The following is a 25,211-nucleotide window of genomic DNA, read 5'->3' on the forward strand; positions in this document are numbered from 1 at the left end:
GAGCCATTTTAAAATAGAAAAAGAGAAACTCAGTGCTATTTGCTTTAGACACACGATTTTACAACAGAAGGGGTATTTAGCAGAAACGGTTGCTGACCATGGCGTACCTTGATAAAATTAGTATTTTTAACCTGTATCTATTTAGTTAGAGTTTTCCCAGACGTGATAAGATGGTCTATATGGGTAGCCTGTGCTTGAAATTGTATTTCAATATTATACACATTTAAAATGGTTAATGATTTCATTCATGAAAGTGAAAGTCACTCAGTTGTGTCCAACTCTTTGTGACCTCACGGACTATACAGTCCATGGAATTCTCCAGGCCAGAATACTGAAGTGGGTAGCCTTTCCTACTGTAATTTTATCATTTTTGAAATAGCATGTTTTGCCGATTCTAAGTATTCATGTGAGATAGCCTAAAGACTTTAAAAATGGAAATATGTTGGTATTTTATGATAGGACGTTTTATCTATAAGTGCTTTATCAGCCATGTTATCATAATTGGACCAATTATGATTTATGACTGATAATTGTTCTTTAGTCACTCATTAAAATTGGTAAAATAGTTTGTGCCTATGGAGTATAGCCCCATATATTATTTTTTTCTGAATAAGTCCAATTAGATTTTTGTTAACAATTGGTAAATTTTAAATATGTAACAAAAATGCCTCTTAAAGGAACTCCCTCGTGTAATATGCTTCCTGTCTACTCTCAGCCATTTCAGCTCATCCTCCCTGCAGAAGTCAAACCTGACAGCAGTTTTGCTAAAAGATCTCAGACCACAGGGCACCTGGTCATCTGCATGCCCAAGGTAGGCAGCACCATTTACATCCATCTCAAGTCTGGATAAATTTGTTCCTGAAGGAACCTGACCTACTAGGGCTCCTGATGACTTCTGTTCAAGGTCCTTTTGCTGAGAGAGCCAGAAAATCTTCTCACTCCAGGTCAGGTAGGAGAACAAAGGTCAGCTGACTCCTCCTGCCAGCAGTTCTTGTCTCCGCAGCCTTCTTCTGCCTCTCAGACTAGAATGAGGATAGAGTTGGGGGTGTGGATCACAGGGACCACTGAGCATGTCTGTCGCATGGCAATCAGTGCTTTCCTTACAGATAACTTTGGGAGGATATGTATTGGCCTACCTAACATAGGCCTTGGGTCCCTAAAAATTAAAAAAAAAATGTGATTGAATTCCAAATATTGAGCTTACTGGTTTTGTGACTTTGGGCCACTTATTAATCTAACGCTGGGCCTCTGTTTCCTAACATTGCTCTTAAGAAAGATAATGACGCTAGGAAGGATTGAAGGCAAAAGGAGAAGGGGGCAGCAGAGGATGAGATGGTTAGATAGCATCACCAACTCAGTGGACATGAATTTGAGCAAACTCTCAGAGACAATGGAAGACAGAGGAGCCTGGCGTGCTGCAGTCCATAGTATCACAAAGAGTCAGACATGACTTAGTGACTGAATAACAACACAGAGAAAGATAATACACATAAAATTCATAACACTGTGAGCACTCAGTGAGTACTGATGTCATTATTATTTTTTGTATTATTTTTATGAAACAGACTAGATAGTATTTTAACTAAAACTCTTTTTTGTCTTTTATTTGAGAGAAGTGTTGTATATGTATTTTTTCCAGTTTTTTAATTTGAAGTATACTTGATTTATAATATTGCACTAGTTTCAGGTATACAGCATTGATTCAGGTTTGTTTGTTTTTTGCAAATTACTTTCCATTATAGGTTTTACAAAATGCTGAATATAACTGTGTTTTATAGTAAATCCCTGTTGCTTGTCTATTTTATGGATAGCAGTTTGTATCTGTTAATGATATCCTCCTAATTTGTTCTTCCTCCTCCCTCTTCTGCTAAATGTCTTATAGAGAAAAACATATATATCACTTATGTTTTTCTCTAACATAACATATATTGAGTTATGTTAGACTCATATATAGATTCAACATACAGAGTCTTGAAAAAAATGTAAAGGAATCTATATACAAAACAGGAACAGACTCACAGACATAGAGAACAGAAGTACGTGTCCTTTAGATATGGCTGACTTCTGAAGACTGACAGCTTCCCCTCACCTGGCTTTCAGACTCCTTAACCTTGATCTCAGAGCTGAATGTCTGAGACAGAAGCTCTTTAGAAGCCAGAAAAGACTTAACAGGGACAGGTGACAACCCTGAAAGAACTTAAGGAAATTAAACTTAAAAAAATCATTTGTCTGTACAGAAAGTTTGGATTCCTCAATACAGACTCTGTGAATGAGTTAGGATGTTTCATGCTGCAAGCTGCAGGAAACCGCAAACAAAACTTTCACCATAAAGAAGCATTCCTACATCTGGAAGGTAGAGAGGGTTCAGGCAAGGGAAGGTTAAGACCCTTTCTGATGTAGCTTTGTCCTTAAGCCAGCTTCCTTCCTGACCTGAGCACTAGCAGTAACTAAGGTGACTTGATTTCTTGTTCTTACCTTGCATGAATATAGAGAATCAGAGAAAGACACAGAGAAAGGCCCTCTCCTATCACCATGGAATAAAAACTCCTCTTCACTGATTTGGTCAATTTAGCTGAAGAGTCCAACAAATCTTGATGAGCTTGACTATGGACAGTGGAACATCTCTGGTCAAAGAGATGGTCATCCTTTCTTCATTCCTATTATTATATGTTTGGTTACTATTATCTCATGCCATGGGCTTCCCTGGTGGCTCAGTGGTAAAGAATCCGCCTGGCAATGTAGGAGACACGGATTCGATCCCTGGGTCGGGAAGATCCCCTGGAGAAGAAAATGGCAACCCACTCCAGTATTCTTGCTTGGGAAACCCCATGGACAGAGGAGCCTGGCAGGCTATAGTCCATGGGGTCACAAAAGAGTTGGACACTACTTAGGTGCCAGACAACAAAGACAGTCTTATGCCTTGAGCTGAGGGTGGGGTCAGCTTTGCCGCAGTCACTCAGGTTTCAAAGCGGGAAGAGGAGGTTCTTTTGAGGAAGAAAAGGGACCCGGGGGGCACAGAGATTATAAACTTGATTAACCAATAAGGTTTCTATAATGATTTACTAATCCTTCATTATCCCAAAGCCAGTTTTGTAACAGATTGATTCTGAGTAATCAATTATGTATTTTTACTCTGAGGCCATAAGACAGCAAATACAATTTGTTGTCAAGCAATAAGACAACAAACACGACTATAAGAATCTCATTGTCCTTGTTGACAACAACAAATGAAGGAAACGCTTCTGTGCTGATTAGAATATCCTATAGGGAAATCTAAGAGATAACTCAATTACTTTGGTGTTTCGACAGAGACATTTGAATGACACTGTGATCAGCACTGTTCTTTCTTTCTTGTTTTTTTTTTTTTGAAATTTCCATTGTGAGAAGCCACAGATTAAAAGGTAATCGCTGGTTTCCTAAAAGAAAACCAAGATGTGCAATTTGTGTACCTTTTACAGGGTGCCAGGCCATTGATCAGAAGACCTCTGCCCTCTTTTCCCATGAATCTTTTAAATAAATGCAGCATTCTATTTCCATTACCCTTTCTGTTTTTATATCAGTTTAAATTTTTCATGTTAAGTATATATGCAAAGCATAAAAAATGGCTTATTAGAGAAAAAGCATTCTAGAAATGCTTAGTTGAAGATGGATAATTTACACAGAATCAGAAGATTTCTTTTTTTCTCAGTAATAAACTGAGTAGCATTTTTTCCTTTGAGATATGTACTTTTTAAGATTTTAGGGACTTCCCCAGTGGTCTAGTTGTTGAGACTTGGCCTTCCAGTGCAGGGAGTGTGGGTATGATCCCTGGTTGGGGAGCTGAGATCTCACATGCCTCTTGGCCAAAAATCCAAAACAAAAAAAGAAAAAAGAAACAAAAACCAGAAGCAATGTTGTAACAAATTCAATAAAGACTTAAAGATTTTAGACTACTGTGTTAAAGTAACATTGATGTCAAGCTATCCCTTTCATTAGTCCTTTGAAATTGTTATTAAATTATTAACTAATAATTATTACCTTTTATAATTTCTTTTATATACCTCTGTCATTATTCCTCCTAAAACATAGCTAGTCGATAAAATCAACCTTTGGAGAATACCTACTTGTCCAGAATTAGTTGTTTTTCATTTATGAGTTAGGTATTTGCAAGGACTATAAAACTCAAAGAATAAAAGCTTTTTTCTTAAAAAATCATCAAAAAATAAAAATTCTAGCTTCACTTATGGTTACTATTGAAAATAAGTATTACTAAAAATTAGCATCTTCATAGTTCCTATTGATTTAAACAGTTGAAGTACTGAAGTTTGACCCACTGAACCATCTTGTGTGTCTAGGAATTGTCAGTCTGACCCGCATTATAATGACTGAGGCATATTCTTAGAGTTTTAAAGCATAAAAATCAAGTAGACACTTAGGTATACTTTTGATTCATTCATAGGAAGCAGTGTTGTCAATATATTAAGTGATAACTCAGTACTTCAGGAAATATCTAAAATTGACCTTGGTAGTTTATAATACTTGGATACTGTAAATTAATGAAAAGAGATCAAATTTGCTGTTTAGTTGTTCCTTCTTTGTGATAGTATTTGTAAAGATTATTTGTGAAGAGCCAGTCTATTTGATGATTTCTGTGATGGGATGACTGCAACTATGTTTGTGGAAATTCAGCAATGAACTTTGTATACGTTTTTTCAAGGATGCAACATTTGTAATGGAACCCACAAACTGCTCAACTATTTCTTATTAGCCACTTCACTCAGCATTTTGTCAGAGATGTCAAATGAATCTTTTTCCCTTTCCTGCCCCTGAATGAGGCTGGGTCTGTACAGACTGCGTGCTGATAAGCAGGCAAGTTTCACGTCTGTTCTTTGTCACAGGGGTCGTGGCTGAATATTCCCCTGCTGACCTACTGGTGGGTTCTCCCAACTCAGCACCACACCCAAAGGCTCTTATCTCGTGCTAGCTCCATGATACCAGATGCTTCCCAACATCTGGTACGGAGTCTGTATCTGTGGGTTGGTATAATACCCAGACATCACAATCCCTACCATTCCCTGTAGAATTCCCATCTCCATTGGCCATCATTATAACTTAACTTGTGGGTCCCACATCTCCCTGAAGGCCATCCCCTCCACCATGATTTCAAGGGTTGATACCTTAGCTGGAAGAGTTGGCTGGGGTTGTGGATGGAAAAGTACTCTGGCTTTCTCAGAGAGTGGCATTAGGGGACTTCCCTGGTGGTCCAGTGGTTAGGAATCTGCCTGCCAGTACAGGGGGCATGGGTCCGATCCTGTCTGGGAAGATTCCACATGCTATGGAGCAGCTAAACCCATGGGCCACAGCTGAGCCCGTACTCTCGAGCCCGAGAGCTACAACTGCTGAAGCCTGAGTACCTAGAGGCCGTGCTCCAAAACAGGAGAGGCCACCGTGGTGAGAAGCCCACACACCGCAGTGAAGAGTAGCCCCTGCTCGCCGCAACTAGAGAAAGCCCGAGCAGCAGTGAAGACCCAGCACAGCCAAAGATAAATAAAAGTTAAAAAGAAAGAAAGAAAGTGACATTAGGGAATAGGAGGTCAACTGCCCGGGTAACAGAGGAGGAGGAAGCATTCTGCGTCTCATGAGGTTTTTCTCAGTCCCGCTCCACGGGTCAGTGGCATTTCCCGCTCGTTTCCAGAACTGTTTTATTCCTTAGTCTTAGCTTTTGGGATCCGTGTAGAGAGTTCCGTCTCCAGTGCCCCTCGCCATTTATTCCATTAGGTATATGCATTCAAGAAACGTGGACTCACGGTGTCATCCGTCTACCAGAAATTCACTATTCTTCTTTGGGGAAGAGTTGTTAATCCTTTTCTCAACACAGCAGCCAAATGATCATTTTACAGTGTGTGTAAATCAGACCAAGTCATGTTTTCTAGTCAGAGTTAAAAGCAAGATCCTCCCAAGAATCTCCTGCCACGATCCCTCTGACGTTATCTTCTGCTGCTTCGCCCTCTCATCATTCCAGCCACCTATCCTCCTACCCCGGTCCTCAATACTTGCTGTTCTCTCTGCTAGAATGCCAGTCTCCCAGGTGTCCTCATGGTCTGCTCTCTCCCTTCTCTTGGGTTTTTTTTTTTTCAAGTGTTATTTCACCCTGAGTTCTTTCCTGATCCCAGTATTTAGCAAGCTTTCCCTTTCCTACCTCGCTGTTCTCTATCCCTGGTTTCTGCTGTATTTTTCTTCATAAGAATGTGTCACCAGTGGACAGTCATGTATTTAAATGTTTCTTTGTCTGTCTCCATCAACAAAAATTTAAGCTTCATGAGGATAGAGACTTTTGTCTGCTCTTATTGCTACTGCGTCACTGGTACCTAGAACTGAGCCAGGCAAAGAGTAGGTGGTCAATAAATTTTTGTTGAGCAAGTAAATACGTTAAAGCAACTTTAAAATACATTTTAATATTTATAACAAGAATCTCCCCTAATTACTCTTCTCCCTCCTCAATCATTTTCTCATTATTTTTCCATGCATGTTATTCCAGGTTAACTTTCAAATAATTTCATTCAATTCTGCCTCCAGGAATGCCATTTGAATTTTTATTGCTGTTACCACTTAGAGACAGTGAAAAGAGATGGTCTCTGGAGCCAGAGAACCTGGGTTAAATCTTGACACTTCTACTCAACAGCTGCATGACCTTGAGCAAATTATTTATCCCTCTGTGCCTTAGACTCCTTGTCCATACAATGATGTTAATGATCAGTCACACCTCTAAAGGTTGTATTGAGGATTATATAAATGAATATGTAAAGCACCTACGTGACCACTTGGGGCATAATACACCCTGAGCTCATGTTACCGTTAATTAATATTATCCATTACCCTGATAGCTCAGCTGATAAAGAATCTGCCTGCAATGCAGGAGATCTCATTTGATTCATGGGTCAGGAAGATCTGCTGGAGAAGGGATAGGTTACCCACTCCAGTATTCTTGGGCTTCCCTGGTGGCTCACCTGGTAAAGAATCTCCCTGCAGTGCGGGAGACCTGGGTTCAATCCTTGGGTTGGGAAGATCTCCTGGAGAAGAGAATGGCTACCCACTCCAGTATTCCAGCCTGGAGAATCCCATGGACTGTATAGTCCATGGGGTGGCAAAAAGTTGGACATGACTGAGCGACTTTGACTTTCACTGTATGTATGATTTTAGTTCCTATTCTGAGTAGAATTATTCCCTGTCAGATTTTCTGAGAGTTTATGCTTGTCCTTCAATATATTTTCTTAAAAGTGTGGTTAGACTCACTGGTGTGTCCATGAATAGTCTTATCATCATCAGCCTGGGAGTACCTGGCACATGATCTCATCACAGTCCAACTTAACAAGATTTAACTGAGACTTCGCATTCACAGGGAAACTTGCATAGTCATTCAATTAAACTCCCATCTAGATTCTCATCTGACAAGTTCCAGGAGCACTCCAAGAATATGCTTCTTGATTTCCTTAGGGTGTTCTTTCAGAATAATTAACTGAGATTAAAGAAGGCGCCATCTGAACTGAACAGCAAAATATATTTACAGCTTCACTTGGTGAACATCCTGCTTGATTCTGCTTTATTGCGCACAAGAGACGAAGGTCACATATTAAAGGTCAATATTACAGACCATGATTCTAGAAAACAGTCTCAGATGCCCTTTCCCTTATTATTTGAACACATTTCTCAGTACTTTATCTCTACTCAAATATGCTTATGATATGCCCAACATAAACTCAGTTTTACTCTCTGAATGTTAATTGCAAAATGGTCTAGAGTGAGGGCCACCTGGTCATCTTGCTGGGTTTTTCTGTTCCATTCATACTTCTACTCTTGTAGAACATTCTCTCTCTTCCTCAGCTCATTCCTAAAAACTTGCAGTGCTGAAAAACTAGAAGCATTAGAGGATAATTTCCACATACCCCAAACATCATACCTTTCCCCGCTTGGCCTCCTTGGCCATCCTTATCCTATGAATGAACTGTGTGCTCTATCTGAACTCTCCAGATATGTGTTAGCTCCTATTTCCACTTGCCTATGAAAGGCAATTGACAATGCTCTCTTCTGCATCTTCACTGAATTTTCTCCACACACAACTTATATTAGAAAACATGCTAAAACGTCTCCCTTCTCCAAAATAAAACAATACAAAATAAAAACATTCCCCTCCACTTAACTGCTCTGACCTGATTCACAGCAAAACTCTAAAAGAAGACATCTATATTTTCTGTTCCAATTCTTTTCTCACAGTTTCTAAAACTAACCCTAATGAGGTATCATCTCTTCTCCAGCGTCCCCACCCCCATCCATGAAACATCTCTTTTTGAGGTCTCCAGCCCTCTCTACGTGAGTAGATCCAGCAGGCAGCCCCCTTCCTCTTCTTCTCTGACCTTTCAAGAGGTTTTTACACCATTAATCAGCCCCTCCATTTTTAAACAGATGTTCCGTCGGCTTTAGACACACCTCTTTGATTCGGTTCTCTTCTTAGGTCCTGCTCACTGGATGGTCTCTGCCAATGTATGCTTCTTTGCTGGTGCTTTCTCCTGCCCAGGCCTCTGAAAGTTGGCATATCCATCATTCAATCCTGGAACCTCATTTCTCTTCTCTACACTCACTTTCTACATAGTCTCATGACTGTCAGTAACATCTCTAGAGCTCCACCATCTGCTAGTTGCCAAGTAGGTCATTAGGAGTGTCAGTCACACTAAAGAAAATTTAGGAATATAGACTACATATTTTAAAAACACCTTGACAGTGATGAGATAATGAACAGTTACTGCCCACTGATCGAAGGAAAGACTAAGAGAATAAACCATGCTTTCAGTGACCACACAAGGGTGAGAAGAAAAAAGCCAAAGTCCAGAGCCTAGCAGGGAAGCTGTGCGAGGTGGGCTCTAGGAAGCCATGCCCACTTTGAGATGTGACTCCAAAGGACCGTACCCAGAGGAAGGTGAGTGAGAAGCCAGCCAGGCCTGGAAAAGTTTCAGCCTGTCTAAACAGCTATCAAAATGGCCCCAAACTGGGCCGTGAATTTGAGTGACAGCAGTGAGTACCATCCACACATGCCTGGCAAAACCCAGGCATCTAGGCATTAGCATCATCTGTGGACTCAAATTATAGGTAGATAGGTAGTAGGTAGATAGTTTTTTTTTTAAGTACATATTCAGCCCACACTGAAAATTAAATGAGGTGTTCACAGAGACTTGAGTGGGATCCCAGTAGTAAGTTACTCGGTGTTTTGGAATCTGACTGCACCAGTTTCCTACTCTTCCTCCTTAAGGGAAACCTGAGCATCCCAAAGTTATTGTTGTTGTTGCTGTTCAGTCGCTAAGTTATGTCGGACTCTTTGCAACCCTATGGAGTGCAGCATCCCAGGCTTCCCTGTCCTTCACCATCTCCCGGAATTTGTTCAAACTCTTGTCCATTGAGTCGGTGATACTCTCCTACCATCTCATCTGTCATCCCCTTCTCTTCCTGCCTTCAATCTTCCCCAGCATCAGGGTCTTTTCTAATGAGACAGCTGTTCGCATCAGGTAGCCAAAGTGTTGGAGCTTCAGCTTCAGCATCAGTTCTTCCAGTGAATATTCATGGTTGATTTCCTTTAGGATTGACTGGTTTGATCTCCTTGCTGTCTATTAAACTGTGAGACACAGACTCACATTTGACCTGTAAAACACTTTTTAAAATTTGTGGCCTCCATGAAAGTGGAAGCTACCTGAAAGATATTAGTACAGTGGTTTATTTGAGAAGTAAGAGGGTGCTGAACAGGAATTAGGGGAGGCAGGCAACCAAGAGAAGTGCCAGCAACCCCAGGGGGAAGCTCTGGGAGACTGTGCAGAACACGTCGTTCTTGTTGAGTCTCTTGAGCCATGTCCAACTCTTTGCAGCCCTGTGGACTGTAGCCCACCAGGCTCCTCTGTCCATGGGATTTCCCAGGCAAGAATTCTGGACTGGGTTGCCATTTCCTTTTCCAGATCTTCCCAACCCAGAGATCGAACCCTTGTCTTCTGCATCTCCTGCATTGGCAGGGGCATTCTTTACCACTGAGCCACCAAGGAAGCCCATCTGCTCTGTGAAAGTGTAAGAGTTAGTTGCTCAGTCATGTCTGACTCTATGTGACTCCATGGACTGTAACCCACCAGGCTTCTCTGTCCATGGGATTTCCCAGGCAAGAAAGCTGGAGTGAGTTGCCATTTCCTTCTCCAGGGGATCTTCCCCACCCAGGGATCAAACCCGAATCTCCTATCTTGGCAGGTGGATTCTTTCACCACTGAGCCCCCCTAGGAAAACCGAAAAACATATACTTCAGAATAACTCTACCTAAGGGGTGATGGAACTGGGACAGTAGTAACCAACCCCTGAGAATATGTGGTTGATGGCTGTCCCCTGTTGTGGGAGGTGGAGAGTGGGGTGATGTAAACTAGCCAGCACTTCTGAACTATCACTGGCCCAGAAAAAACAAGAATAATCGTGAACTTGTCCAAGTAAATGTAGGATATTTCCCACTGAGATGACGTCTAGTAACATCACAAAAGGATATTTTCTTTTCTTTTAAAACATCCTTATCATTCTTGATGTTTGTCCTAACCTAATAAAATATCATTTTCAAGCTTAGGTTGTGTGTGTGGATGATCCTCCACGGGAAACTGTCAGATAAGATTGAGCTTTTCAAGTATAAAAGAATTTTGAAGGAACTGTTTGATATTTGGATTTGTTCTCCTTTTATTTCAAAGCCATGAAACTGTGTGCAACTGTCAGTATTGATTGTACATATAAATATCAGTAATTACACCCTTAAAATTTTTCCTCAGATAGCTTGGGTATCTTTGGAATCAAAGTCAATACTCTTATCCTTCCTATTTTTCTGATAAGTTTTTCAAAAATCTAAATTTTCTTTGCTGCCAGTTGTCTTTATTTGAGATAGAAGGTACGTCAAAATAGTTGACTTATACAGGTATTTTTATCTGTTCAAAGAATTTTAAATAATGTACCAATGGTAATTTATATATTTTCTAATTAGGACTAATGACCTTTTTAAAGAGAAAAAGAAGTAGCTTGTATTCTTTAAAGGAATCTTTTTTTAACGGGCTCAGTGAATTATGTGCCTTTCTTAGTGAAGTCAATCAGAACACAGTTAACAAATCATGAAGTTGTTAAAATGTCAACAATAAATCTGGGTACGTATATTAACTTCCTCTAATGCCAGAGGAAAATAAAAAAGTCTTATTGATCCTGAAGTTTTATATTAAGAATATTCCTTGCTAGGAATTTGAACTTTGAATATTTAAATGGTCAACGCCAATATTATAGATAATTGATTAACATGAATGCCAGAAATATATAAGAAAGTGAACAATATACAAGTGTCCATTTCTTCTAAAGTTGAGATATGCTTTGCTAGATAATAACCTGTTTCAGTTGTGAGGGACCTCACCCAGTAACTGGCTCAACCCCCCAAATCAAACAACTGGCTTATGTCAAGGCAGGTTGGTGTCTAATGGGCTTAGACAGTTTGGAAGTTTTATAAAGAAAAAAAAGTAGAGACATTTTTAGAAACTACTTAGGAGGCATGGGTGAAGATGTTAAATGTGTGTACTGAAGCAAAATAATAGCGGAGGAAAAACATACTGCACCCATAAATAAATTATATGGAAGTTATTAATATCAGATGAGGGAATTATTTAGCAGGTTTGGCTTGCCACAATGTGGAAGTAAGGTGCTAGAACTCAGAAATGGAAAACGTTCTGCAAAATTCTGAAAAACTTTAGACAATGAATGTTTAATGACTCAATTAAAATATTTATTCAATTTATCAAAAATTTATTAAGCACTTAGTATAAATATAAAGCCAGGCCACCAGGCTCCTCTGTCCATAGGATTTCCCAGGCAAGGATACTGGAGTGGGTTGCCATTTCCTTCTCCAAGGGATATTCCCGACCCAGGGTTCGAAGTCCATGGAGTCACACACAGAGCTGGACACGACTTAGTGACTAAACAACAGCAAAATGAATAAAGTACAGTGCAAATTGCTGTGGAGTGAAAAATAAATGAGAGGTCCTTCCTCCAGTCTCCTCCTTCTTGAAGCCACTGACCCAGACCGGCCCTCTGCCTCAGTTTCTAAGTCCCAGTTGCAAACAAGCTCAGACACTTGTTAAGTGACTTAGCTTTTCATTCTCCTGCTTACCTTGAAATGATGTTCCTAACTCAGAGACAACTGTCATAGTCATAACTATGGGGGTCTTCTATGGTTCCCTAAGTCTCTCCTTCACTTTTGGACCCAGCGCAACAAGAGCCAGCATGCAAGAAGCTGCCGCCCACAACACCCCTGCCTCTCCCTCATTTGTAGACAGAATAGGCAGGAAGAAGCAGCTCCAGGGGTCTTTGCTCTTAGTCTAACCATTCGTCACTTATTCAAATATTCTGTACATGTTAATGAGTACCTACAGGTGGCTCAGTGGTAAAGAATCCGCCTGCCAATGCAGGGGACGTAGGTTTGATCCCTGGGTCAGGAGGATCCCCTGGAGGAGGAAATGGCAACCCACTCCAGTATTCTTGCCTGGAGAATCCCATGGACTGAGGAGCCTGACGGGCTACAGCCCATGGAGTCTCAAAGAGTCGGACGCAACTGAGCGACTGAGCATGCACGCACTGTGCTCTAGGCAGTGCTCTACCCTCTACCTAGGGTAGAGTCTTAGAAATGCAAAGAAGAAGGGAGACGAGTACTAAGTTAGATACCTCAGGGATATCTGGCAGAGTGAGGACCGAGGCTATGGTATCTTCCTGCTGTGTCACGTTGAGCTGAGGACGTAATGAGGGCACAGTGGGACCCGTTCCCCTGTACCCATTACCTTCCCTCACCCACGGGTCAGTCCTGAGACACAGTCATCTCTCTAAAGTATTATTCTCAAAGTCCATAATCTTATAGAAATAGCTTTAATTATTTTGAGTAATGTTTCAGAAGGATTCAAAAAGTCATTATTGCCTTGAAAGAAGTGGTGTAGGTGGTACAAAAAGGACAATTATTTGATTTATAAAGATTAGATTAAAACTTGAAAAGAGGAAAAGTATGAATGGGGAGAGCCTACTAATATATACTTTCTATTTCACAACCCCCAAATATATATATTAGTTTATTCACATTGATATTTAATATAAAATGTTTTTAGGGAAGTTGAATAGAATTAAATAAAAATATGTAAATTACAAAGCATTACAGAAGTTAAGTGCAAACAAAAGTCAGTAGAGTTACATGGAATCAGAAAGCATGAGGAAGGAAACTTTAAATGCAGAAAATCTGTAGGGAAGTTAATGGTTGTAAAATTGGCTCCTCTATCTCGTTTATAAAACTCTAAAAGACAGGAAATATATAAAGAAAGGAATGAATAAAGCTGTATTAGCTGAATTCTAGCAAAATTAGAGTGGTTATGACAAAACTAATATTGGATATGATAAAATTTAAAGCACAAAAGCATTTAATGGGACAAAGCTTATTCTGTAGTAACAAAAATAGTATAAAATAAAGATTTAACTATATTTATTAGACTGTACATTATATAAAATACAAGTTCTCCCTGGTGGCTCAGTGGTAAAGAATTCACCTGCAGGAGATGCAGTTTTGACCCCTGGGTGGGGAAGATTCCCCTGGAGAAGGTCATGGCAACCCACTCCAGTATTCTTGCCTGGGAAATCCCATGGACAGAGGACCCTGGCGGGCTACAGTCCATGGGGTCACAAAGAGTCAGACATGACTGAAGTGACTTAGCACGCACACATGAGTTAAAATAGTAGAACACGTTGGGACTTTCCTGTTGGTGCAGTGGTTAAGACTTTGCCTTCCAATGCGGGGTGAAAGTTTGATCCTTGGTCGGGAAGCTACGATCCCACATGCCTGGCAGCCAAAAAACCAAGACATAAAACAGAAGAAGTACTGTAACAAATTCATAAAGACTTTAAAAAATGATCCATATCAAAAATCGCTTTTAAAAAAAAAATGTAACACTATTAAAATGTTAATCTGTACCTGTGTGCATGTCCCAGAATTGAATTTTCAAGCTGTTGATTACATTTCCCTCTGTGGATTCAGGAAGCCAGTTGGGCCACATTATGTAATTTATTAGACATATTTTGGTTCTTACAGCTTTTCCATTAGTCATCCCTAAACACACTTTGTACAAATGAGTAAGAAGCTTGAAGTTAATGAGCATCGTTTTCTAGAGAGGAAGTAGCACTAGGGCTGCAAAGAGAGAAACCACACTGCACTATTTCGGTACCTTGGACCTCTGAACCCACGGTCCTCTGCCCGGAAAAACTAGATCTCTTATCAGAAGAGTTTTTCTTGCTATTCATATGAATATTGATGTTAAGATGAATGTTGGTATTAATATGAGTGTTGGTGTTGATATTTTTCTCACTGCTGATTTCTTAATTCCCTCTAACTTTTAAACTTAAAAGAACCTGTGAAACTAAATGAGCTGAAAATATCTTTAAAATAAGCAACACATTGAGATTCCTGTACACAGCAAACTCCCATGAAGAAAAGTTCCAAATTTGTGATGCTATTTGCATTTCCATAAACACAGAGAATCTCTGTCTGAGCTTATTATTATGGGACAAATAACAGTGTTAGAAATGGGGGTACTTTAAGACTCTAATTATGCATATGCTCCCATTCTGATTAGTGCATTTATAGCACAAAGCAATACAAAACCTGTGCTTTTGGCTCCAAAGCTTTTATTCTTAAGGTTGACATTTTCATGAATTTTAACTAACACTGGTTTCATTTGATGTAATTGAAAAAAGTTTTTTAAGTGCTCAGATGCCACTGCTCTGCAGGAAGCAGACTCCAAGACAGAGATTCTCATGTAAAATGTTTATTAGGGAGCAGCCTAGGGATCCACTCCTGTGGGAGGGGAGGATCCAGGATTGGGAAGAGGGAGAAGCTGACGGGTGATGCTGGCCTGCCAGAGGCCCCAGCTGATGCCACAGTGAGGTCTGAGGCTCACGTGGTTCTTTGGAGTCGTCCTGAGTCAGGCTAAGGGAGCAATCTTATACCCTACGTTGACCAGAGAGACTGAAACACAGGCTCTGGGTTCTCACACTCAGTGCCAGGCCCCAGGCATGTCAAGGAAGGAGCAGAGAGTTCCAGAACTGAAAAGGCCATGTGGTCAAGGCCCACAGATAAATTAGGGGTAATTGGTATGGGTAGATGACCTTCACTCCTACAGAAGAGTTGAACAGCTCACAGTTGGGTTTGGGGCTCACTCTGGCTTGGTCAGTAGAAATTAACATTACTCTAAAGATGAAATAAAGTGAACACTTTGATGTCTCAGTTACACTAATCGTATCTCAAGTCCTCAAGTGCTCCAGGGTCAGCCTGGAACATCCCCATCATTAGAGGGCATTCCCCGGGTAGCACTGCCCTCCACACGATGCCACCCTGCCTCTCAGAGAGAGGGTCTGCTGCCCCCCATCCCAGGAAGAAGGTGCCAGTTCTCATTACCCCAACACCTACAACCTCTTCTGTTCCCCTCACTGGGAAGCATCTCTGTTTAGTCTCCTCAACTCTTTCTTTGCCCTCTTATTTGACATTATTGTGGTTTAGTAAACCAGTGTGTGTATGCTCAGTTGCTTCAGTCGTGTCTGACTCTCTACGACCCCATGGACTGCAGCCTGTCAGGCTCCTCTATCCATGGGATTTTCCCAGGCGAGAATACTGGAGTGGGTTGCCATTTCCTTTTCCGGGGGATCTTCCTGACCCAGGGGTTGAACTGCAAGTCTCTTGCATTGGCAGGCGGATTCCTTACCACTGGGCCACCTGGGAAGCCCCTTAATGAATCCAGAACTGGCATCAATAGAAACTGAAAAGTATTTCCATTTCTTTAAGGATCGGCCAGGAACACAGGGGAAATGTTTGTATCCATTACACTAATTCAATTAGAGAAAAGAAAAAAAAAAAAGTTTTCACATTAAAATAGTGTAAACATGTCTACTCTGCCACATGAACATTTGAAAATATATCATGGGCCAGCAAGAAATGAATGGAAAACAATGCAATTGGCAAGAAATAGACTTTAAAACATAACAAATACACCATTTTAAGATTAGCTTTCTCCAAAACAAATCTCATTTGATGATAATAAAAACCTGCTGCATTGGGCAAACCTTTGCGTGAGTCACCTCATCTAATTATTTAGTGAACACTGCATTGGCAGCTTTTGTTGTTGGTTCTTCCGTGGTTTTCTTCTACAAGTTTTTGCTATGCAGAATACACCTTTTTTAAAAATGTTTCAGAACAACTCTTCCAGCCTTGTAATTTCCTGTGTTTGGAACATGCAGCTCTCGTTGTTGTTGTTATTTTCCTCTCTTTTGAAGTCTCAGCAAAAGTCTGCCCATCACACAAACCATCAGTGATGCTTGAAGGTATATTTTCCCTAGTGGGATGTTCAATACATATGATGAAAGGGTGGAATTTAAGCAGATCTTTTATTTCTGCATTGCACATAGGCCCTCCCATGAGGTCTATGGGAACGGGACTGAAGTAAATCATACATACACAAATTGAATTTTTATAAAATATGATAGAAAAATATACAACCACACTACCAAAAAAAAAAAAACTGGTCTATATACCACCATGAAATTAAAAGACACTTGCTCTTTGTAAGAAAAACTATGACCAACCTAGACAGCATATTAAAAAGCAGAAACATTATTTTGCTAACAAAGGTCCATCTAGTCAAAGCTATGGTTTTTCCAGTAGTCATGTATGGATGTGAGAGTTGGACTATAAAGAAGGCTAAGCACCGAAGAATTGATGCTTTTGAACTATGGTGTTGAAGAATACTCTTGAGAGTCCCTTGGACTGCAAGGAGATCAAACTAGTCAATCCTAAAGGAAATAAGTCCTGAATATTCATTGGAAGGACTGACACTGAAGCTGAAGCTCCAGTACTGTGGCCACCTGATGTGAAGAGCCAACTCATTGGAAAAGACCCTGGTGCCGGGCAGGAGGAGAAGGGGACGGCAGAGGATGAGATGGTTGGATGGCATCACTGGCTCAATGGACAGGAGTTTGAGCAAGCTCTGGGAGTTAGTGATGGACAGGGAAGCCTGACATGCTGCAGTCCATGCGGTCACAGGAGTTGGACACAACTGAGAGATTGAACTGAACTGAACCATTATACAACCACAAGGAGATGGATTACCATCAAGGACAATAAGAACACTCACCTCCCTGAGTTTGATGCTACAGCCCCCAGACTAGGATGCATTGCTTCATTTGTTCATTCATCATCCTTGTATTGAAGCATACATATGATGAACAATGGACTGGGCTTTCTGGTGTTCTAACCAGTGTGGCTCATGCAGTCAAGAATCACTAGTCAGATGGGAAACACACGACCCTATCTATCAGTTTGATTCGGTGTTCAGCACACCAGTGCAAAGGTCTAGTAAGGATTGGATTGGAGAATCTGGTTGAGGGTTGAGGCTAACCTGGGGTCCCTAACTCCCTCCCCAAATACAGATAATTAGTCCAGTATGCCTGCCTGGCCAATGGATGGGAGCGGAGCTGGACCCTCAGAGTCCAAGCCTAGTGTTTTTCCTTCATCATCAGTTGCACAGATCTGATCACTGCTGTGTGGCAGGAAGTCTCAGGCAGGATGGAGAAAGGGTGGCCGGTGGCGCTCACCTTTCAGAGGAGTGACCCTGCCCTCCCGTGAGATGTGGCAAGTAAATGAAGCATCCCGTCATCTGAGAGAAGGAGCTGGTGAGGGTGGAGGAGAGAGGAATGTACACCCACTCCAGATCTCCCTCTTCCTTGAAAAGGAAGGGTGGAAGTCCCCTACCGTGGTCAGGGGACCAAGGAGAGGAGTTCTGACTTGTTTCTTTTTTCCCTCTCTGCCTACCGGTAATCCCTGTCTCATAGGAAGATTGGCAGGTGGGGGCTAAATAAAACACATACACAGCCAGCTCAGGTGGGCATGTGCCCAGCAGGTGGCCTCCTCCTCTTCCCACCCTCCCTGGACAACACTCTTCTGTCTCTGAGCTTCCTAAGGGAAGGTGCCGGGTCTGAACGCTCTCTGCTGAAAGTTTGTTGAGTTAAGTCACTCAGTCATCTTTTTGAGACCTTAACATGCTTAGCCCTGAGCTTATTCAGTTTAAAAGATAATGGAGCTACAGAATTTTTCAGATGGAGAAGAGTCCCTTGCGACTGATTTTATCTAATTCCCTCACTCTACAGTGGAAGGAGGCGGGGTCCAGTGAGCTTCCAGCTCAGACCATTTTTGTCCACAGCACATTCACTGGGAGCTCCTCAAAGGCAGTGTCTCTGTCACCCCCATGTCCTCAACACCCCCAGAAGTGTCTGGCATGCATGGGGTTGGCTCTCAGAAAATATTTGTCAAATGAATGAATTCACTCTGTCCCCCTGCTTGGCCTTGGGCAAATGAAGTGTAGCCTGTAGCTTTGCAAGACTAACATGAATAGTTACAATTTGTGGTCTAAGTAGTTCCCCCCCTTATCCAAGGTTTCCCTGTCCTTGGTTTCAGTTATGCACGGTCAACTGTTTCTAAAATATTAAATGGAAAATTCCAGAAATAATTCATAAGTTTAAAATTGTGGGCCATTCTGAGCAGCATGATGAAATCTCGCACCATCTCGCTCCGTCCCACCCAGGATGTCAAAAATAATCCCACTCATTCCTGAGTCAGTATCTGCCTTGGTTATCAGGTCAGCTGTGCTTGGGTTCAGGCCACCCCTATTTTATGTAATAACGGTCTCAGAGTGCAAGACTAGTGATGCTGGCAGCTCAGATATGCCAAAAAGAAGCTTTCAGGTGCCTCCTTTAAGTGAAAAGGTAAAAGTTCCCGACTTAATAAGGAAAGGAAAAAAAAAACCCATATGCTGAGATTGCTAAGATCTAGGGTAAGAAGGAATCTTCTATCCATGAAATTGTGAAGAAGGAAGAAGAACTCTGTGCTGGTTTTGCTGTTGTACCTCAAACTGCAAAAATTCTGGCCACCTTGCGTGAGAGGTGCTTAGATGGAAAAGGTATTAAATTTCTACAACTGTGTAACATACAATATATTGTTAGAATTGTTCAATTTTATTACTAGTTATTTTTAGTATCTCACTGTGCCTAATTTATAAATTAAACTGCATCACAGGTATATCCATAAAGGAAAAAACAAACATACCCTATGTAGGGTTTGGTGTGTCTGTGTGTGTGTGTGCATGCTCAGTTGGGTCTGACTCTGTGGACCGTAGCCCACCAGGCTCCTCCGTCCGTGGAATTCTCCAGGCAAGAATACTAGAGTGTGCTAGAGTGTGTTGCCGTTTCCTCCAGCAGGGGATCTTACTATCTGTGGTCTCGGGCACGCCCTGGGAGTCTTATAACGTATCCCCAGGGATAGGGGGGACTATTGTACCTTTCTCGTCTGCATGTAGGGGCTTAAAGTCAGAGTCTTTCATGGAATATGTAGTGAAAGTTTAAGTGTTTTTGCATTTGGGAAACATATAGTGTATACTTCTGAAGGTGTATCAGAGAGAATGTATCACGGACTATGCTGTGCTTTTATTTTCAGGTGGGCGAAGTAATCATAGGCTGTCAACGAACATCAAAGCCTGTGAAAAGCACGCCGGACAGCAGCAAAGAGCAGACAAGCAAGAGGTGCCATCCCCGCCCACCCCCACCGCCCATCTTTAGCTTTGTTTAGAGTTCTCTCCATTGTCTTTTGGTGGCTAGAATGCACCTGCCCACCAGGTACAGGGACTGCATGTTTAGAAAGGATTCATACCCTGAACGTTTATTCCCCAAACTTCAACTCTTGATTTGTAGGGCTCAGACACAGATCTCTGCATGTCTAGGTCCCCATTTCCCATGATACTAATAGAAGTGGCAACATCTGCACCACTGACAGCTACATTGACCAGGCACTTGCTTCCTATGAGGCCAGTCTATGTGCTTTACCCATAGCAACACATTTGATCCTCACAAGTTTTATCCTCAGTTTGCAGACAAGGAATATGAGGGAGGGAGGCATTTGGATTGTCCGGAGGCCATGCAGCTGTGATTCGTTGCGAGGACTCTGCTGAGTGCTGCTGAGCGCTCTGCTCACATTGCCTCTCTTTTATGACTCCCCTGGCCTGTCATAGCATCCAGAACTCTCAGGGCTGCAAAGACTGAGAGACCCCATTTGTGCCCTCCTGTCAATCATAGGTCATCTTCCTGCCTTGGCTTAAGCTTCTTTCCCTACATGACCCTCACCCTCTCAGGAGAATTTCTAGTAGTCTTGTGAGAGTTGGACCATAAAGAAGGCTGAGTGCCCAAGAACTGTGCTTTCAAACTGTGATGTTGGAGAAGACTCTTGAGAGTCCCTTGGAGAGCCAGGAGATCAATCCAGGCAATCCTAAAGGAAATCAACCCTGAATATTCATTGGAAGGACTGATGCTGAAGCTGAAACTCCAAGACTTGGGCCACCTGATGAGAAGAGGCAACTCGTTGGAAAAGACTCTGATGCTGGAAAAGATTAAAGGCAGGAGGAGAAGGGGGCGACAGAGGATGAGATGGTTGGATGGTATTATCAACTCAATGGACATGAGTTTGAGCAAGCTCCAAGAGATGGTGAAGAACAGGGAAGTCTGGCATGCTGCAGTCCATGGAATCGTAAAGAGTCGGACACAACTGAGTGACTGAACAACAACAATATTCCCCAATGTCAGAAAGCCTAAAGATTCCCAACTGAAGGTTCTAGCTCTGCCCCTAGAAACCCTCGGAACAATGCCTGCCCCCCACAAGTGGTGACAATCCTTAGAGCATTTCAAACAAAGCTCTCATTCCTTCTCAATTCATCCTTGGAATGAACATCTCAGCTCTTTCAACTTTCCTTCTCCTTTTCAAGATTTCCAGACTCGTACCATCCAGATGGCAAAGTCTATTTTGGACCTAGGCAAACTATCTTTGTGATACAAATGTATATGCCAGAATTATCACTATAAAAATACCTGAGCAGGAGCTGTATTTATGTCTTGCATAATACAAGCAGTCAGGCATTCTTTTATTCAAAGACAACTGTCAAAGTTTTGTAGAGGTTTTCAAACATGCGATTTGTTTAAACAACAGGTATGGAGCTGAATTCCTTCTGAAAAGCAGGTTGCTGTTTTTAACCTTAGGAAGCCACTCTCATGCTTCCCAGCTTATTAATTTCCATTTCAGATCATTGTTGTTCAGTTGCTAAGTCGTGTCTGACTCTTTGTGACCCCATGGACTGCAGCACTCCAGGTTCCACTGTCCTCCACCATCTCCCGGAATTTGCTCAAATTCATTTTGAATCAGTGATGCTCTCTAATCATCTCATCATTTAAAGAGATTCAAGGGTATTAGGACTCCTGTGAATCTTCATGGTCATAATTAAGCCCCAGCAGCATCCATACTTGTAAAACATCTGAATCTAATTTGTGAGGAATCACAGGGATTGGAAACCAAGTCATTGTCAACGGTTTGGAGCTGGTTTTCAAGACTCCAGGCTAACTGTCATCTCCATGATTATACTTGATGATTAGAAACATCTTAGCACAATTGTTTATAGAAGGAACTCCTGCAGTGTTTTCATAAAGCCTTTCTTTTTCATTTTTGTTACTGAGAAAGGATCACCTCATGTCTGCTCAGGATACATCTATGGGAAGGTTGTTTGTGGTGCTCTTGAATCATTGACAGAATTTATTATTCCCATTATATCAGCCTCTGATTGGGCAACGCATGACCCAAACTGCCACCTAAAAAGGCTGCACGTGGGCATGAGGTCAGACAGCTTGTTGGTTTGGGGGAAAGGCCTCCAAGGGGCAGGACACGGGGCCAGGGGTCAGAACAGGCCCCTCAACCCCCTCTCAGCCTGCGTGGTCCTTTCCTTATGTGGTGGAGACAGTTAGTGGAGCGAGTAGATCAAGGGGAGGAGGGTTTTGTTCATCGGACCAGATGGGATCATGTCTGGGGAGAAGGTCACGGACCCAGTGAACTCTTGTGGTCCTGTGACGACTTCCTCAAAAATGGCTTTATTGAGTACTAAGCGCCTGCACTGTGCTGTGTGATGCTGTGCATTATCTTTAATCTTCAAAATAACTACAAATAAATCCTCCTCCTATTCCTAACATAGCGAGGTTCACAGAGATGGGGTCATTTGCCCAAGGTCGCAAAATTGGTAAGTGAGTGGTGGATCCAGGATTATAAAATGTGGCCCATTCTTGGGCTTGCCTTCTTACTCTCCTCATAGTGTCTTTTTTTTTTTTTAATGGACTTTTAGCCCAGTCTTAGGGTCACAGCAAAATTGAGTAAAAGGCACAGGGTTTTAAATATCCACTTTCGCTACAGGTGCATAGCCTCCTTCATTATCCACACCCTCTACCAGAGGAGAAGGTTTGTTACAACTGATGAAGCTGCCTTCCTGCATCATTATCACCCACATCCAAAATTTGCATAAGAGCTCAGTCTTGGTGCTGTGTGTTCTTTGGATTTCGACAAATATGTAACAGCTTCCCAGGTGGCTCAGCAGTAAAGAATCCACCTGCTAATGCAAGAGACGCAGGAGACGTGGGTTCAACCCGTGGGTTGAGGAGATCCCCTGGAGAAGGAAGTAGCAACCCACCCCACTATTCCTACCTGGGAAATCCCATGGACAGAGGAGCCTGGCGGGCTACAGTCTAGAGGCACAAAGAGTCAGACACAACTGAGCAACTAAGCAACGAGTAAAGAATGACATGGTCCACTTCTGTAGGGTCACGCAGAGTGGTTTCACTGCCCTGAAAATCCTTGTGTTCTTTAACAGAGGACTCAATCTTTGATGTGGTTTACGCCTACTGGTTTTAGACATTTTCTTTTTTTCTTGCATTCTTCCATAATGATACATTTATTCATGCCGTCTTCCACCTGTTCTTACTAGGTGCCAGAGGTTCTTGTCTGACAGCCAGGTGACGGGTAAAACCTGCAGCGGGCATCTGTCTCTTCAGGCCTCGATGTGAGGCAGGAAGCAGCAGGGGGAAAAATTCCCTCTCCTCTTTATTTTGGGGATGAGTGTGGTCCTTGAGTGCCCCAGGCCTTGCTGTTCACTGCTTTTTACCCCCAGGGATTCATGAGTAATTAAAACCCTTCACACAAACCATTCCTCAGAACATCTGAAGTTGGGGTGCTGCAGATAACCGAATACTAAGTTCACTGTTTATTACTGTTGTCCAGAAACTATAGCCCAAGAGATATGCCCAGAATAGAGATGGGTTGCTTTTCTTCAAAGTCAAGGACAACATAATTATCATAGATGAATTTAGATATTTACTTAATTAAGCCATAGATATCACAGCCTGTTAAGTAAGAACAGAATAATTAAGAAGTAGAGCTATAGTTAATAATGACTGTAATGTAAGTCTTTGAAAGCTGAAACTCCCTGCATAGTTTATAGTGTATAATCTGGGACTTCAGAAAATGCCATTTTAAAATCCAATTTGTGTTTTTCTTCAGCAGATTCAGGTATATTAATCAAAATACTTCCAACCTAGGGACTGAACCCGGGTCTCCCGCATTGCAGGCAGATTCTTTACCTGTCGGAGCTACCGGGGAAGCCCAGCCAAAGTACAAAGGAATCAAAAAGTCAGATCCTTTCAAGGGCTGAGCAGACTACAGACGTGACGGGGAAGGGTTGCCAGAGAAAAAGAATTTACACTTTCCAGAGAAAATCGAACCTCCCTTCCCCACCAGGTTGTGTCTGCTGCAGGAATTTGGCCGGAGGACGTGGGTTTGGAACTCCTGGAGTAGACTGTGATTTTCTTTAACTGAAAGGGTTAGTTGCTCAGTCACATCTGACTCTTCGCAACCTCATGGACTTGTAGCGCCCAGGCTTCTCTGTCCATGGAATTTTCCAGGCAAGAATACTGGAGTGGGTAGCTATTCCCTCCTCCCCGACCTCCTCTGGTCAGGGACCTTCCTGACCCAGGGATCAAACCTGGGTCTCCTACACTGCAGGCAGATTCTTTACGGTCTGAACCACATAGGTCAGAGCTAATTACCTATTTAATTGCAGTATTCCACAGTAGTGAATTTTTTCTACTTATGCAACAGCTATTTATTCAGTGAAGCTGTATGCCAAAGATATAAGGTGAAAGAGACAAAATCTTTGCTTCAAAGATGCCAGTCTGACAGGGGGAACAGGTGGACAGCGAGACAGTTACATGATGACGAGATAACTTTCCTATTGAGCGCTACTCTACGCCCCTAGATATTCCCAGGAAACTTGTCTGTCTGCACAGACCATGGTATTGCTAATGTCTAGCACAGCTACTTGAGTGCTGTAGGCTTTTAATGTATATCTGTCAAATAACTGAATGATTAGTACCGTGATTCCAAAATTATTTCAGAATCATCCACATTGTGGGGGAAACTTGACATAGCTACAGCTTACTGGGTCCAACTCCAAGCCTATGGAATGGAAATGGCCAGAAAAACAGCCCTGGGATTGTGTCATTTGGAGTTTTCTACATGACAATGATCGCGGGATTCCTTGGCCAGCAGAGGGGCTTCTGGGTTCCCTTTCACTCCAGCTGTCACCATGAGCACTGGGTGCAGGTCCCCATGGGAGGGAAAGAACTGTGGGCTAAGTTTGGCATGCACCTGAACTTGTAGTATGAATGTCCCTGCCAAACCACGGGCTTCCCCGATGGCTCAGCAGTAAAGACCCGCCTGGCACTCAAAGCCGGTACACTGGGACAACCCTGAGGGATGTGATAGGGAGGGAGGAGGGAGCGGGGTTCAGGATGGGGGACACATGTACACTCATGGCTGATTCGTGTCAATGTATAACAAAAACCACTACAATATTGTAATTAGCCTTCAATTAAAATAAATTAAAAAAAAGAACCACCTGAAATACAGGAGATGAGGGAGACACGGGTTCAATCCCTGGGTCAGGAAGGTCCCCTGGAGGAGGAAATGGCAATCTACTCCAGTATTCTTGCCTGGAAAATCCCATGGACTGAGGAGCCTGGTGGGCTACCATCCAAAGGATTGCAAAGAGTCAAACACAACTGAGTGACTGAGCATGCCAACTGCAGCAGGCTGGATTGGCTGAAGCAGCAGGGTCTTAGGAGCCTGATTAGCTCCATTCAGGAGTGAAACCTGCCAGATGTGATTCTATTATTGCTCCTGGCTGTGGGACTTGGCCTACCGTATC

At 42.2% G+C, this 25,211-nt stretch overlaps 1 protein-coding gene across 4 annotated transcripts in view; it reads left to right on the top strand.

Annotated features, from left to right (window-relative positions):
- The window catches only part of DNAAF11 (dynein axonemal assembly factor 11), a 70,938-nt gene that overhangs the window by 44,934 nt on the left and 793 nt on the right, over window positions 1-25,211 (top strand). For all 4 annotated transcript variants that reach the window (XM_005900735.2, XM_070382769.1, XM_070382772.1 and 1 more), the window contains 2 exons: window positions 716-811; window positions 19,583-19,668. In XM_005900735.2, the coding sequence (XP_005900797.2) occupies window positions 716-811; window positions 19,583-19,668 (182 nt within the window). The remainder of the gene's footprint in view (window positions 1-715; window positions 812-19,582; window positions 19,669-25,211) is intronic.

This window comes from Bos mutus, chromosome 14 (genome assembly GCF_027580195.1).
Source record: "Bos mutus isolate GX-2022 chromosome 14, NWIPB_WYAK_1.1, whole genome shotgun sequence".
NCBI lineage: Eukaryota > Metazoa > Chordata > Mammalia > Artiodactyla > Bovidae > Bos > Bos mutus.